The sequence below is a fragment of the Somniosus microcephalus genome, chromosome 9 (genome assembly GCF_052327205.1).
Source record: "Somniosus microcephalus isolate GS21.2 chromosome 9, FLI_Smic_1.0, whole genome shotgun sequence".
Classification (NCBI taxonomy): Eukaryota; Metazoa; Chordata; class Chondrichthyes; order Squaliformes; family Somniosidae; genus Somniosus; species Somniosus microcephalus.
In genome coordinates, this window is record NC_140995.1 from 205,297,832 (window position 1) to 205,311,447 (window position 13,616).

A 13,616-nucleotide genomic window follows, 5' to 3' on the forward strand; every position below is an offset into this window, starting at 1 on the left:
GCGCAGAGTGGGCTGTGACTCAATTTTCAGGATCCTAACTCTCATATCTCCAAAGGTAATCAAGTGAAATAGCAGAATATCTACCTATCTTTACTATTCCAGCTGGCTACCTTCCACAGACAGCTCCCCCTTCCAACCATAGCAGCATAGAAATGTTGACCTGTGGAAGATTTGATTATTCCGTCAACTTGAACTCATCCAAAACTCTGCTTCCAGTATCCTAACTCGCACCAAGTCCTGTCTCCCATCACCCCTATGTTTGCTGACCTACATTGACTCCTGGTCCAGCAACGCCTCAAATTTAAAATTCTCATCCTGGTGTTCAACTCTATCCATGGCCTTGACTTTCCCTATCTACGTAACTTCCTCGAGCCCTACAACCCTCCGAGAATCATAGAATGATACAGCATAGGAGGCCGCCATTTGGCCCGTCGTGCCTGTGCCGGCTCCTTGAAAGAGCTATCCAATTAGTCCCACTCCCTTGCCCTTTCCCCATAGCCATGCAAATTTTTCCCCTTCAAATATTTATTCAATTCACTTTTGCAAGTTATCAATAAATCTGCTTCCACCACCCTTTCAGTTCTTTTGGAAGGAGTTCAGTGAAGATTCACCAGGCTGATACCTGGGATGGCAGGAATGACGTATGAGGAGAGATTGGGTCGATTGGGCTTGTACTCGCTGGAGTTTAGAAGAATGAGAGGGGATCTCATTGAAACTTATAAAATTCTGACAGGACTGGACAGACTAGATGCAGGAAGGATGTTCCCGATGGTCGGGGAGTCCAGAACCAGGGGGTCACAGTCTAAGGATAAGGGGTAAGCCATTTAGGACAGAAATGAGGAGGAATTTCTTCACCCAGAGAGTGGTGAACCTGTGGAATTCTCTACCACAGAAGGCGGTGGAGGCCAATTCATTAAATATATTCAAGAAGGAGTTGGGTATATTTCTTAAGGCTAAAGGGATAAAGGGGTATGGGGAGAAATCCGGGACCTGGTACTGAATTTGGATGATCAGCCATGATCGCATTAAATGGCGGAGCAGGCTCGAAGGGCCGAATGGCCTACTCCTGCTCCTATCTTCTATGTTTCTATGTTTGCCAATTACCCTAAATCTGTGTCCTTTGGTTACTGACCTTTCTGCTACTCAAAACAGTTTCTCCTTATTTATGCTATCAAAACCATTGAGGATTTTGAACACCTCAGTGTCAGCCATGGCTTAGTGGGTAGCACCCTCGCCTCTGAGTCAGAAGGTTGCAGGCTCAAGCCGCATTCCAGAGACCTTGGCCTAGAAATTGGGGAAGGCTGGAAACCTGCAGGTAACATTGGCGGCCAAGGGTAGCGGCCGCTGGCCGAGGGAGCGCAGGCAGTACCAGCATTTTGGTCTTGCCTGTTCATTATCATCAGCGTGGCAGTGATTTGCTAGTGCAACGCGCTCTTTGCAACGCTAACCTCAGGATGCCAAAAGTTGCCTCTGTCTCCCACTCGCAGTGTAGGGGAGTGGGGAAGGAGCGACCTGAACAGTTGCTGTACGTGCTCCAAAAATATTAGCTGCCATCCGATGTTTATCAATTTTTTGTTTATTTATGACATGAATGCAAATAAGAGATTTTTATCACAGATCATTTTCAATCGTTGCAATGGAGTTCACCCATTGATTTACTGACCCACGAACACTGTAGGCCTCCTGGAAAGCTGCCAGAAAATGCAACCCCAGCCCCCGGCCACTGATGGACAAAAATTGAAAGTTTAAAAGAAGATCCTTGGCAAAAGAGGCATTTGAAGTTCCGGTGTCCATCTTCAAAAGTCCTGCCAGACTCCTCATGCCCATTAGCACCGCTGAAGGACCATTAGCAGCAGCAAATACTGGCGGCAATGCAAGCGGAGAACTTCAAAATGGATGATCTGGTGTCAACTCGGCATTGCACGCCAATTGAAGTCACGCTCCACCTCATTAAACTGCTCTCGCCGATAGCAGTTAACGGCAGCACTAACGACCTGCCGAAAATGCTGGCTGCCGCAGTACCCGCCACCAGCTGGCAGAAGAGCACCGGCCGCCATTGTTTCGCCATTTCATTGTGCTAACGGGTGGTACAAACCACCCGAATTTCTAGGCCTTGAGCACAAAAACCAAGGCTGGCACTCCAGTGCTAAACCGAGGGAGTGCTGCACTGCCAGAGGTGCCGTCTTTTGAATGAGATGTCAAACCGAGGCCCCGTCTGCTCTCTTAGGTGGATGTAAAAGATCCCATGGCACTATTTCGAAGAAGAGCAGAGGAGTTATCCCCAGTGACCTGGCCAATATTTATCCCTCATTTAACATCATACAAAAACAGATTATCTGGTCATTATCACACTGTTGTTTGTGGGCGCTTGCTGTGTTCAAATTGGCTGTTGTATTTTCTACATTACAACAGTGATTACATTTCAAAAAGTACTTAATTGGCTGTAAAGCGCTTTGGGACATCTGGTGGTCGTGAAAAGCGCTATATAAATGCAAGTCTTTCTTTCTTTCTTTCAAATCTCCCCTTAACATTCACTGATCTAAATAAAACAACCCCAGGTTCTCCACGTAACTGAAGTCCCACATCCCTTGTACCATTCTAGTAAATCTCCTCTGCACCCTCTCCAAGGCCTTGACATCCATCCCGACATATGGTGCCCAGAATTGAACACAATACTTCAGCTGGGGCCCAACCAGTGATTTAGAAAGGTTTAGCATAACTTCCTTGTTTGTGCACTCCCGTATGCTTTTTTAAACAGACTTATCAACTTGTCCTGCCACCATCAAAGATTTGTGTATGAACACTCCCAGATCTCTCTGTCCCTGCACCCCCTTTAAAATTGTACCATTTAGTTTATATTGCCTCTCCTCATTTTTCCTACCAAAATGTATCACTTCACACTTCTCTGCGTTGAATTTCATCTGCCACGTGGCTGCCCATTTCACCAGTCTGTCTATGTCCTCCTGAAGTCTGCTACTATCCTCCTCATTGTTTGCTACATTTCTGAGTTTCGTGCCATCTGCAAACTTTGAAATTGTGCCCTGTATATCCAAGTCCAGGTCATTAATATATATCAAAAAGAGCAGTGGCCATAATACCGACCCCTGTATACTTCCCTCCAATTTGAAAAATAACCATTCACTGCTAATCTCTGCTTTCTGTCCCTTAGCCAATTTTGTATCGATGCTGCTACTGCCCTTTTAATCCCATGGGCTTCAATTTTGCAATAAGTCTATTATGTGGTACTTTGTCAAACATCTTTTGAAAGTCCATAGACATAACATCAAACAAGCTACCTTCATCAACCCTGTCAGTTACTTCATCGAAGAACTCAATCAAGAGGACTCCGCGTTCCTCCAATTCTGGCCTCTTGTGTATTCCTGATTTCCTTTGCCTCACCATTTGGCAGACTAAGCCCAAAGTGCTGGAGTTCCTTTCTTTTTTATTCGCTTATGGGATCTGGGTGTTGCTGGCAAGGCCAGCACTTATTGCCCATCCCTAGATGCCCTTGAGAGGGTGGTGGTGAGCCGCCTTCTTGAACCGCTGTAGTCCGTGTGGTGAAGGTACTCCCACAGTGCTGTTAAGGAGGGATTTCCAAGATTTTGGCCCAGTGACGATGAAGGATCAGCGATATACTTCTAAGCCAGGATGGTGTGTGACTTGGAGGTGGTGGTGTTCCCATGCGCCTGCTGCCCTTGTCCTTCTAGGTGGAAGAGGTCGCGGGTTTAGGACGTGTGGTAAACCACTTTTATCGTTCACTATCGTTACACTATGGTTATCACTGTTTACACTGTTGTATCACTACACAAGGTCACCTCTTGCCACGCTGTTATACCTGGGCTGACCACAGCTGACTCCGCCCATGGCTCCGCCTGCTTGCCCAGGTATAAAGGTGGTCGACTGGCTGGTATTCCTCCTTGTTGGATCCGATCACCCACGAGGGTGGGCTCTGTTATTTAGCCAATAAAAACCTATAGTTACTAACTTAACTCGTCGCTTTTCATGAACTGAATTGATAGGTATATCAATTTTATTGGCTACATTTTGAAATGTCTACAACGGAGCAGCCAAACGACCAGTCAGACGTACAGCCTCAGCCAAACGGCCATCTACAACAGCCCCAGCAGCTGGCCTGGCTACGAGCCCTCCGGCCGCCGTACCTGGATCTAAACCCACAGGCTGCGAATTCAGTCCTCGACTTCGAACACTGGCTGAGCTGCTTCGAAGCCTACCTGGGAGAATCCGGCGTGCCTCCGGCATCCAAACTAAGAGTTCTGACCGCTCAGGTGAGCCCTAAAGTATTTGCACTCATCCGGGACATTGCCACATACGAGGACGCCCTCAACCTGCTAAAAGAACAGTATCGGAGCCCTGTAAACTCAATGTACGCCAGGCATCTCCTAAGATCCCGCTCGCAACAGCCAGGAGAGTCGGTTGATGATTTCTTACGGGCGCTGCAAATACTCAGCAGGGACTGTGACTTTAAAGCCGTAACAGCTGCAGAACATACAGATGGAAACATCCGAGATGCCTTCGTGAAAGGCCTTCGGTCAGACTACTCACGGCAAAGACTGCTGGAATCAAAGGACCTCGACCTGAAAACAGCTGCTATCCTCGCTCGCTCCTTGGAAGTGGCCCATCGGGACCTCGAGGCGTACTCCAGGTACTGTGCTGCGCGACCCTGGGACTCGGGCCCGACCCCGGCCGCAATACCCCTCGCACCGCCGCCTCTGGGACCTACCACAGTGTCGGTGCCCCGGAACCGATCGGGATCGCCACCCCCGGTACCGGCTGCGACATCGGAGCCCCGCGATCGGGCCGCCGGCTGCTTCTTCTGTGGCCAGGCGAAACACCCGAGGGCGCGCTGCCCTGCAAGAAACGCGACCTGCTCCGACCGCCACAAGAAAGGCCACTTCGCGAAGGCCTGCAGGGGGAAAGCCACAGACGCCAGCAGTGCCTCATGCGAGTTGTGGGGGCGGCCATCTTTCATCAAGGCCACAGATGAGTTGTGGGGGGCGGCCATCTTCTCCGCCATTTTATTCAACGTCGTGGGCGCCGCCATTTTGTTCACCACACTCGACCGCCACCTTGTCTCCAGACCTGACCACCGCCTCACCCGCAGACTACAGCAGCTCGCTCAGCCATACACTAGCCTCCGTCACACTTGACCAAGCTCGCCCGCATCACCTGTCCAAGTCCATGATGGACATCAAAGTAAACGGCCACGCCACGACCTGCCTGTTCGACAGCGGAAGCACGGAGAGCTTCATCCATCCAGACACGGTGAGCCACTACTCCCTCACTGTCCGGCCAACGCGCAACCGGATCTCGATGGCGTCGAGGTCCCATTCTACAGACATCAGCGGCTACTGTGTTGTGACCCTGTCGGTTAGGGGCACGGAGTATAAAAATGTTAAACTTCTCGTCCTGCCCCAGCTCTGCGCTGCCGTCCTACTGGGGCTGGATTTCCAATCCCACCTTCCAAGTGTCACTTTGGCATACAGTGGACCCCTCCCCCCACTCACAGTCTACAACCAGCAGCTTTTAAACCGCCCACCGTGTACCACCTGCGGCCTATCCACCCTCAAGGTCCCGCCCCCCTCCCTGTTCGCTAACCTCACCCGCGACTGTAAACCCGTCGCTACCAAGAGCAGGCGGTACAGCGCCGGGGACAGAGCTTTTATTAGCTCCGAGGTGCAGCGACTCCTGAAGGAGGGCATCATCGAGAGAAGCAACAGCCCCTGGCGTGCCCAGGTCGTAGTCGTTAAGACCGGCGATAAACACCGCCTGGTCATCGACTACAGCCAAACCATAAACCGGTACACCCAGCTGGACGCATACCCCCTTCCCCGCATATCTGATATGGTCAATCAGATTGCACAGTACCGGGTATTCTCTACCATCGACCTTAAGTCGGCCTATCACCAACACCCTATCCGCCCTGAGGACCGCCAGTATACCGCCTTCGAGGCGAATGGCCGCCTCTACCACTTCCTTAGGGTTCCCTTCGGCGTCACCAACGGGGTTTCGGTCTTCCAAAGGGAGATGGACCGGATGGTTGACCAGAACGGGCTGCATGCCACGTTCCCTTATCTAGATAACGTCACCATCTGCGGCCGCGACCGGCAGGACCATGATGTTAATCTGGAGATATTCCTCCGTACGGCCAAATGGCTGAACCTCACCTACAATAAGGAGAAATGTGTGTTTAACACCTCGCGCCTTGCCATCCTCGGCTGCGTAGTAGAGAATGGAGTCATCAGCCCCGACCCCGAAAGAATGCGCCCCCTCATGGAGCTTCCCCTCCCCCACTGTCCAAAGGCGCTGAAGAGAACCCTGGGGCTCTTCGCCTACTATGCCCAATGGGTGCCCAATTATGCGGACAAAGCCAGACCCCTCATGAAGTCCACCTCCTTCCCCCTGACGGCAGAAGCATGCGCAGCCTTCTCCCTCAAAGGGAGACATTGCTAAGGCCACAATGCACGCGGTGGATGAGTCTATCCCTTTCCAAGTGGAGAGCGATGCATCCGACTTTGCCCTAGCTGCAACCCTTAACCAGGAGGGGAGACCTGTGGCCTTCTTCTCAAGGACCCTCCAGGGCCCTGAGATCCGACACTCTTCGGTCGAGAAGGAGGCCAGGCGATCGTGGAGGCAGTACGACGCTGGAGGCATTACCTGGCAGGCAAACGATTTACCCTCCTCACCGACCAGCGTTCGGTCGCTTTTATGTTTAATAACAAGCTGAGGGGCAAAATCAAGAACGACAAGATCTTGAGGTGGAGAATCGAGCTCTCCACCTGTGATTATGATATCTTGTACCGGCCTGGTAAACTGAACGAACCCCCAGATGCTCTATCACGAAGTACATGCGCCAACGCGCAAATTGATAGACTGCAGACCCTCCACAACGACCTCTGCCACCCCGGGGTCACCAGACTTTACCACTTCATTAAGGCCCGCAACCTGCCCTACTCCATCGAGGAGGTCAGGACCATGACCAGGAACTGCCAAACCTGTGCCGAATGCAAACCGCATTTCTTTAGGCCGGACAGAGCAAGCCTGATCAAGGCCACCCGCCCCTTCGAGTGCTTGAGCATCGATTTTAAGGGGCCCCTCCCATCCTCTGACCGTAATGTGTACTTCCTCAACATTATTGATGAGTACTCCCGTTTCCCCTTTGCCTTCCCCTGCCCAGACATGACCAGTACCACGGTCATCAAATGCCTGAACGACCTCTTCGCCTTGTTCGGGTTCCCGAACTATATACATAGCGACCGGGGCTCATCCTTCATGAGCGAGGAACTTCGCCAGTTCCTACTAGCGAGAGGTATTGCTGCAAGCAGGACCACCAGCTACAACCCCCGAGGGAACGGCCAGGTGGAAAGAGAGAACGCGACTGTCTGGAAGGCCGTTCTCTTAGCCTTAAAGTCTAAGAGCCTCCCAACCTCTCGCTGGCAGGAAGTCCTCCCGGCAGCGCTGCATTCCATCCGGTCACTGCTTTGCACTGCCATTAACGCCACCCCCCATGAACGAATGTTTGTTTTCCCCAGGAAGTCGACTACGGGAACCTCGCTACCAACATGGCTGACTTCTCCGGGGCCCGTCTTGCTGCGAAAGCACGTGAGGGCCCATAAAACGGACCCCCTGGTCGAGAGGGTGGACCTCCTGCACGCCAACCCCCAGTACGCCTATGTGGCATACCCAGACGGGCGGGAGGACACAGTCTCCTTACGAGACCTCGCACCCTCGGGCACCCCTGAGACACCACCGTTACCCCCCACCACCCCCCCAAATCCAGCCCAGGTAGACGGCATGCCGGAACCCCACGAGCCTTCGCCGACCACGCAGACACCAGCATTAACATCGGATACTGCACCACTGCCGCCGCTGCTGCGCCGATCAGAAAGGCTTACGAGGCCTCCGGACAGACTGACATACCCGAACTGGTAGTACACTTCACCCCGCCGGACTCAAATTTAAACAAGGGGTGAATGTGGTAAACCACTTTTATCGTTCACTATCGTTACACTATGGTTATCACTGTTTACACTGTTGTATCACTACACAAGGTCACCTCTTGCCACGCTGTTATACCTGGGCTGACCACAGCTGACTCCGCCCATGGCTCCGCCTGCTTGCCCAGGTATAAAGGTGGTCGACTGGCTGGTATTCCTCCTTGTTGGATCCGATCACCCACGAGGGTGGGCTCTGTTATTTAGCCAATAAAAACCTATAGTTACTAACTTAACTCGTCGCTTTTCATGAACTGAATTGATAGGTATATCAGGAGGTGCTGCCGAAGAAGCCTTGGCGAGTTGCTGCTGTGAATCTTTTATATAGGGTACACACTGCAGTCACGGTACACCGGTGGTGGAGGGAGTGAATGTTTAAAGTGGTGGATGGGGTGCCAATCAAACGGGCTGCTTTGTCCTGGATGGTGTCAAGTTTCTTGAGTGTTGTTGGAGCTGCACTCATCCAAGCAAGTGGAGAGTATTCCATCACACTTCTTACTTGTGCCTTGTAGATAGTGGAAAGGCTTTGGGGAGTCAGGAGGCGAGACACTCGCTGCAGAATACTTAGCCTCTGACCTGCTGTTATTGCCACAGTATTTATGTGGCTGGTCCAGTTAAGTTTCTGGTCAATGATGACCCCCATGATGTTGATGGTGGGGGATTCGGCGATAGTAATGCCGTTGAATGTCAAGGGGAGATGGTTAGACTCTCGCTTTCTGTGGCGTGAATGTTACCTGCCACTTATCAGCCCAAGCCTGAACGTCATCCAGGTCTTGTTGCATGCGGGCATGGACGGCTTCATTATCTGAGGAGTTGTGAATGGTGCTGAACACTGCAGTCATCAGTGACCATCCCCATTTCTGACCTTATGTTGAAGGGAAAGTCATTGATGAAGCAGCTGAAGATGGTTGGGCCTAGGACACTGCCCTGAGGAACTCCTGCAGCATGTCCTGGGACTGTGATGACTGACCTTCAACCACCACAACCATCTTCCTTTGTGTTCGGTATGACTCCAGCCAGTTGAGCTTTTTCCCCCGATTCCCATTGACTTCAGTTTTACTAGGGCTCCTTGATGCCACACTCAGTCAAATGCTGCCTTGATATCAAGGGCAGTCACTCTCACTTCACCTCTGGAATTCAGCTCCTTTGTCCATGTTTGGACCAAGGCTATAATGAGGTCTGGAGCCGAGTGGTCTTGGCAGAACCCAAACTGGGCATCAGTGAGCAAGTTATTGGTGAGTAAGTGCCGCTTGAAAGCACTGTCGATGACACCTTCTATCACTTTGCTGATGATTGAGAGTAGACTGATGGGGCGCTAATTGGCCGGATTGGATTTGTCCTGCTTTTTGTCAACAGGACATACTTGGGCAGTTTTCCACATTGTCGGATGGATGCCAGTGGTGTAGCTATACTGGAACAGCTTGGCTAGAGGCGCGGCTAGTTCTGGAGCACAAGTCTTCTGCACGACAGCCGGGATGTTGTCGGGGCCCATAGCCTTTGCTGTATCCAGTGCGCTCAGCTGTTTCTTGATATCACATGGAGTGAATCAAATTGGCTGAAGTCTGGCTTCTGTGATTGTGGGGACCGCGGGAGTCGGCCGATATGGATCATCCACTCGGCACTTCTGGCTGAAAATGGTTGCAAACGCTTCAGCCTTCCCTAAATCTCTCCGCCTCTCTACCTCTCCCTCCTCCTTTAAGATGCACCTTAAAACCTACCTCTTTGACAAAGCTTTTGGTCACTTGTCCTAATATCTCCTTATGTAGCACATCAAATTTTGTCTGATAACTCTGCTATGATGTGCATTGGAAGATTTTGCTATGTTAAAGAAGCTATATCAATGCAAGTTGTTGTTGCTATCACTGATAAATATCTGTTGAAAGTTCAAAGAATTTGAAGGTTATCATGTTCTATTTTTAAAGTAATTGACACTATCCTTTCTTTTGCTGCAAGCCTGTTTCACATATACATAGTGACACATTACTTCACCCCATATGCTTTTGAACTATTTCCTCTATCATATCATTCACTGTAGAACATTCAGCTACTCAGACATTAAATGCAAGTTACTATGTGGGGAAGTCCAGAACAAGGGGGTATAACCTTAAAATTCAAGCTAGGCCATTCAGGAGTGATGTCAGGAAGCACTTCTTCACACAAAGGGTAGTGGAAATCTGGAACACGCTTCCCCAAAAAGCTGTTGCGGCTAGGTCAATTGAAAATTTCAAAACTGAGATTGATACATTTTTGTTAGGCAAGGGTATAAAAGGTTACGGAAACCAAGGTGGGTATAAAGAATTAAGATACAGATCAGCCATGATCTATTTGAATGGCGGAACAGGGTCGAGGGGCTGAATGGCCTACTCGTGTGCCTATGTTCCTACATCTTGGCACTTTCTCACCTATCTGAAGTGATGCCACAAGATGCAAGAATTTCAGTTGGCACATTTGAAAAACACAGAAATTGCTTCATTGAGCTTCCTTGATGCCATAGTCAAGTGATCCAGTGAACTGAGCCATACAGGCAGAAAAATTGCAGTTTTGATCCCTGGTCCACGCTGACTTAGTTAGCCTCAACTGGGGCAACAGTAACAGAGCTACAATTGACCTCAGGGCCCCTGGGTTAGAGTGCAGAAAAAGTATTATTCTGATTTCTCTCTCCTGATCACTAGCCAGTGACCCCTGCAGAAAGTGCTTGTGTCTGGACATCAGGGTAGGGTGTATTGGGCTGTGACGCCCCTGTATCAAACAGCTAACTAACATACACCGTCAAGACTCGCACATGAATAATGGCCAAGCTGGGCAAACTCCTGGAAGTTGATTGACACCCACGGAACCAAGAAGTCACTGCTTTTAGAAAAGAAAAGGTGGGAAAGGGAAAGAAACTGGCAGAGAAAGCAACAACAAAAAATTATTGTAGAGTTCAAAAAATAGCTGTATTTGGGAGAGTATAAGTAAGACGCCAAATCATTGAAAAATTGAATGTTGGTATTATGCTTAAAAAATAGATTAAATAAATACATTTTCAATAAATTACCTTGAGCCTTCTTGAACATCTCTTTTTCCAGTTTATTTCTAACGGTAAGTAATGCTGATTGCAGTGATTCTGCCTGAACTTTTTCAATATTCTCAAACTTCACTCTCTGTCGATGTGGCTCCGTAAGCTGGAATAAGTCCAGAATCTGAAAGGCAATATATAAGAAATGATGTTTCATAGCAGTTATTATTTGAATGATAAGACAGATTTCTAAGCTTCTACAGTGGAACCTTAATTATCATGCATTCATTATCTTTGACAACTTTCACAGATAATAGAAGATCTATAGGAGTCAGAACTTCTCTTACTGGCAAGATCAGCTGGTGCTAGAAAGCGGATATATTTTCGAATAGCTCCCCCATGTATCCACATGTCTTTCACCTCTGGACCTGCCACAAACTCAACAGATCTGACTAAAAACCCTCCCCCAATGCCAACCAGGAGTCCTCAGTAAAAGTAAAAGTTGCGCTATAGGCGGTATGTGCTCCCATCCAGCAAACCCAACAACAGCCTCCACAGTACTGATCCCAGTGGAGCGACTTCAAAATTAATACAAAAATCAGCCTGTTAAAATGCTCTCCTTATTGCCTTGGGACATGCTTAAACAGGCAAGCTTGACTTGAGATGGATGCATCAGTGGTGAGAGGCAGAGTAATCAGCAGTGAACAGTAATTTGGGAACTTACAAATAATGCTAATATTGCATGTTCACAGGAATTCTCTTTTTTGTCAAGAATCTTTGAATAAAAGTGAACTTGCACACTTGGGCATGGACCACCTTTCAAACAGAGAAATTAAGTGGGCAATGTCCCCAATATGATGAGATCAACACAACTTAAAGGAAAGTTCACCCTTTTCTGATCTTGCCCAGGTGATTGGTGCCAATGTAGACCCACTCCTGTAGTGTGTGGGGGATGTATAAGAATCAAGAGGAATATGAAATCTTGTTGAATATTTCTAATGTCCCCTTCCCTTTCCCAGTGATCATAAAAGGGCATCTCTTAGGATCCCTTCAAGCATCTTCCCGATGATGGATGTCAGGCTGATGGATCTTTAGTTCCCTGGCTCTGACTCGTCCCCTTTTTTGAAAACAGGATCTACATGAGTTACCTTCCAGTCTAAGGGAGCTATCCCTGAATCTATTAAGCTATTGAAGATACGGGCAAACGGAGTCACAGGGCACCTGTCCCATCTCTTTAATCTTGGGTAGATATTATCTGGACCAAAAGCCCTATCTACTTTGAGCTTTCCTAATCTATCCAAAATTACATTAAGGTCTATTTTAATATTTATATTGCTTTTTAATTTAGGGCATCCCACAGCTGGAACATAAGCAACATCCACAGGAGTATCGACTGATGTGAAAGTAATTTGCCAGCTCTGCCATAACCTGAGAATCAGTTTGAATCTGTCCCAAACTGTCTTTCAGTGGCCCTATACGATCTTTAACAGTCTTCTGACATCGCTGAAAAAGCTCTTGCTATTATGACCATAATTGTGCAGCATCTTCTTTTCCAGAGAGCTCTTTGCTACTCTAATGGTTGCGACTAAATATTGGGAAGAATTAATCAATTGTCTTCGGTTCCCGCCACAAACCCTATTCTCTAGCCACCGACTCCATCCCTCTCCCTGGCAACTGTCTAAGGCTGAACCAGACTGTTTGCAACCTTGGTGCCGTATTTGACCCTGAAATGAGCTTCCGACCATACATCATGCCATTACCAAGGCCGCCTATTTCCAAATCCGGAACATCGCATGACTCCGCCCTTGCCTCAGCTGATCTGCTGCTGAAACCCTTATCCATGCCTTTGCTACCTCTATACTTGACTATTCCAATGCTCTTCTGGCTGGTCTCCCATCTTCCATCCTCCGTAAACTTGACCTCATCCAAAACTCTGCTGCCCATGTCCTAACTCGCACAAAGTCCCGTTTACCCATCACTCCTGTGCTCGCTGAGCTACATTTTAAAATTCTCATCCTTGTTTTCAAATCGCCCCATGGCCTCCCCTTCCCAATCTCTGTAACCTCCTCTAGCCCTACAACCCTCCAAGATATATGCACTCCTCCAATTCTGGCCTTTTGCTCATCCTTGATTTTAATCGCTCTACCATTGGTGGCTATGCCTTCAGCTGTGGAATTCCTTCCCTAAACCTCTCCGCCTCTCTACCTCACTTTCCTCCTTTAAGGCGCTCCTTAAAGTCAGCTGTAGCTCAGTTGGTAGCATTCTCGCCTGAGTCAGAAGGTTGTGGGTTCAAGTCCCACTCCAGAGACTTGAGCACAAAAATCTAGGCTGACACTGCAGTGCTGCACAGAAGGAGTTGCTATTGAAGGTGCCATCTTTCAGATGAGATATTAAACCAAGGCCCCGTCTGCTCTCTCAGGTGGATGTAAAAGATCCCATGGCACTATTTTGAAGAAGAGCAGGGGAGTTATCCCTGGTGCCCTGCCAATATTTATCCCTCAATCAACATCACTAAAACAGATTATCTGGTCATTATCACATTGCTGTTTGTGGGAGCTTGCTGTGCGCAAACTAGCTGGCACGTTTCCTACATTGCTACAGTGACT

General features: G+C 48.9%; 1 protein-coding gene across 3 annotated transcripts in view; it reads right to left on the bottom strand.

Moving 5' to 3' along the window:
* The window catches only part of ak9 (adenylate kinase 9), a 366,094-nt gene that overhangs the window by 272,017 nt on the left and 80,461 nt on the right, over positions 1–13,616 (bottom strand). For all 3 annotated transcript variants that reach the window (XM_085997790.1, XM_085997792.1, XM_085997791.1), the window contains exon 13: positions 11,050–11,194. In XM_085997790.1, coding sequence (XP_085853916.1) covers positions 11,050–11,194 — 145 coding nt within the window. The remainder of the gene's footprint in view (positions 1–11,049; positions 11,195–13,616) is intronic.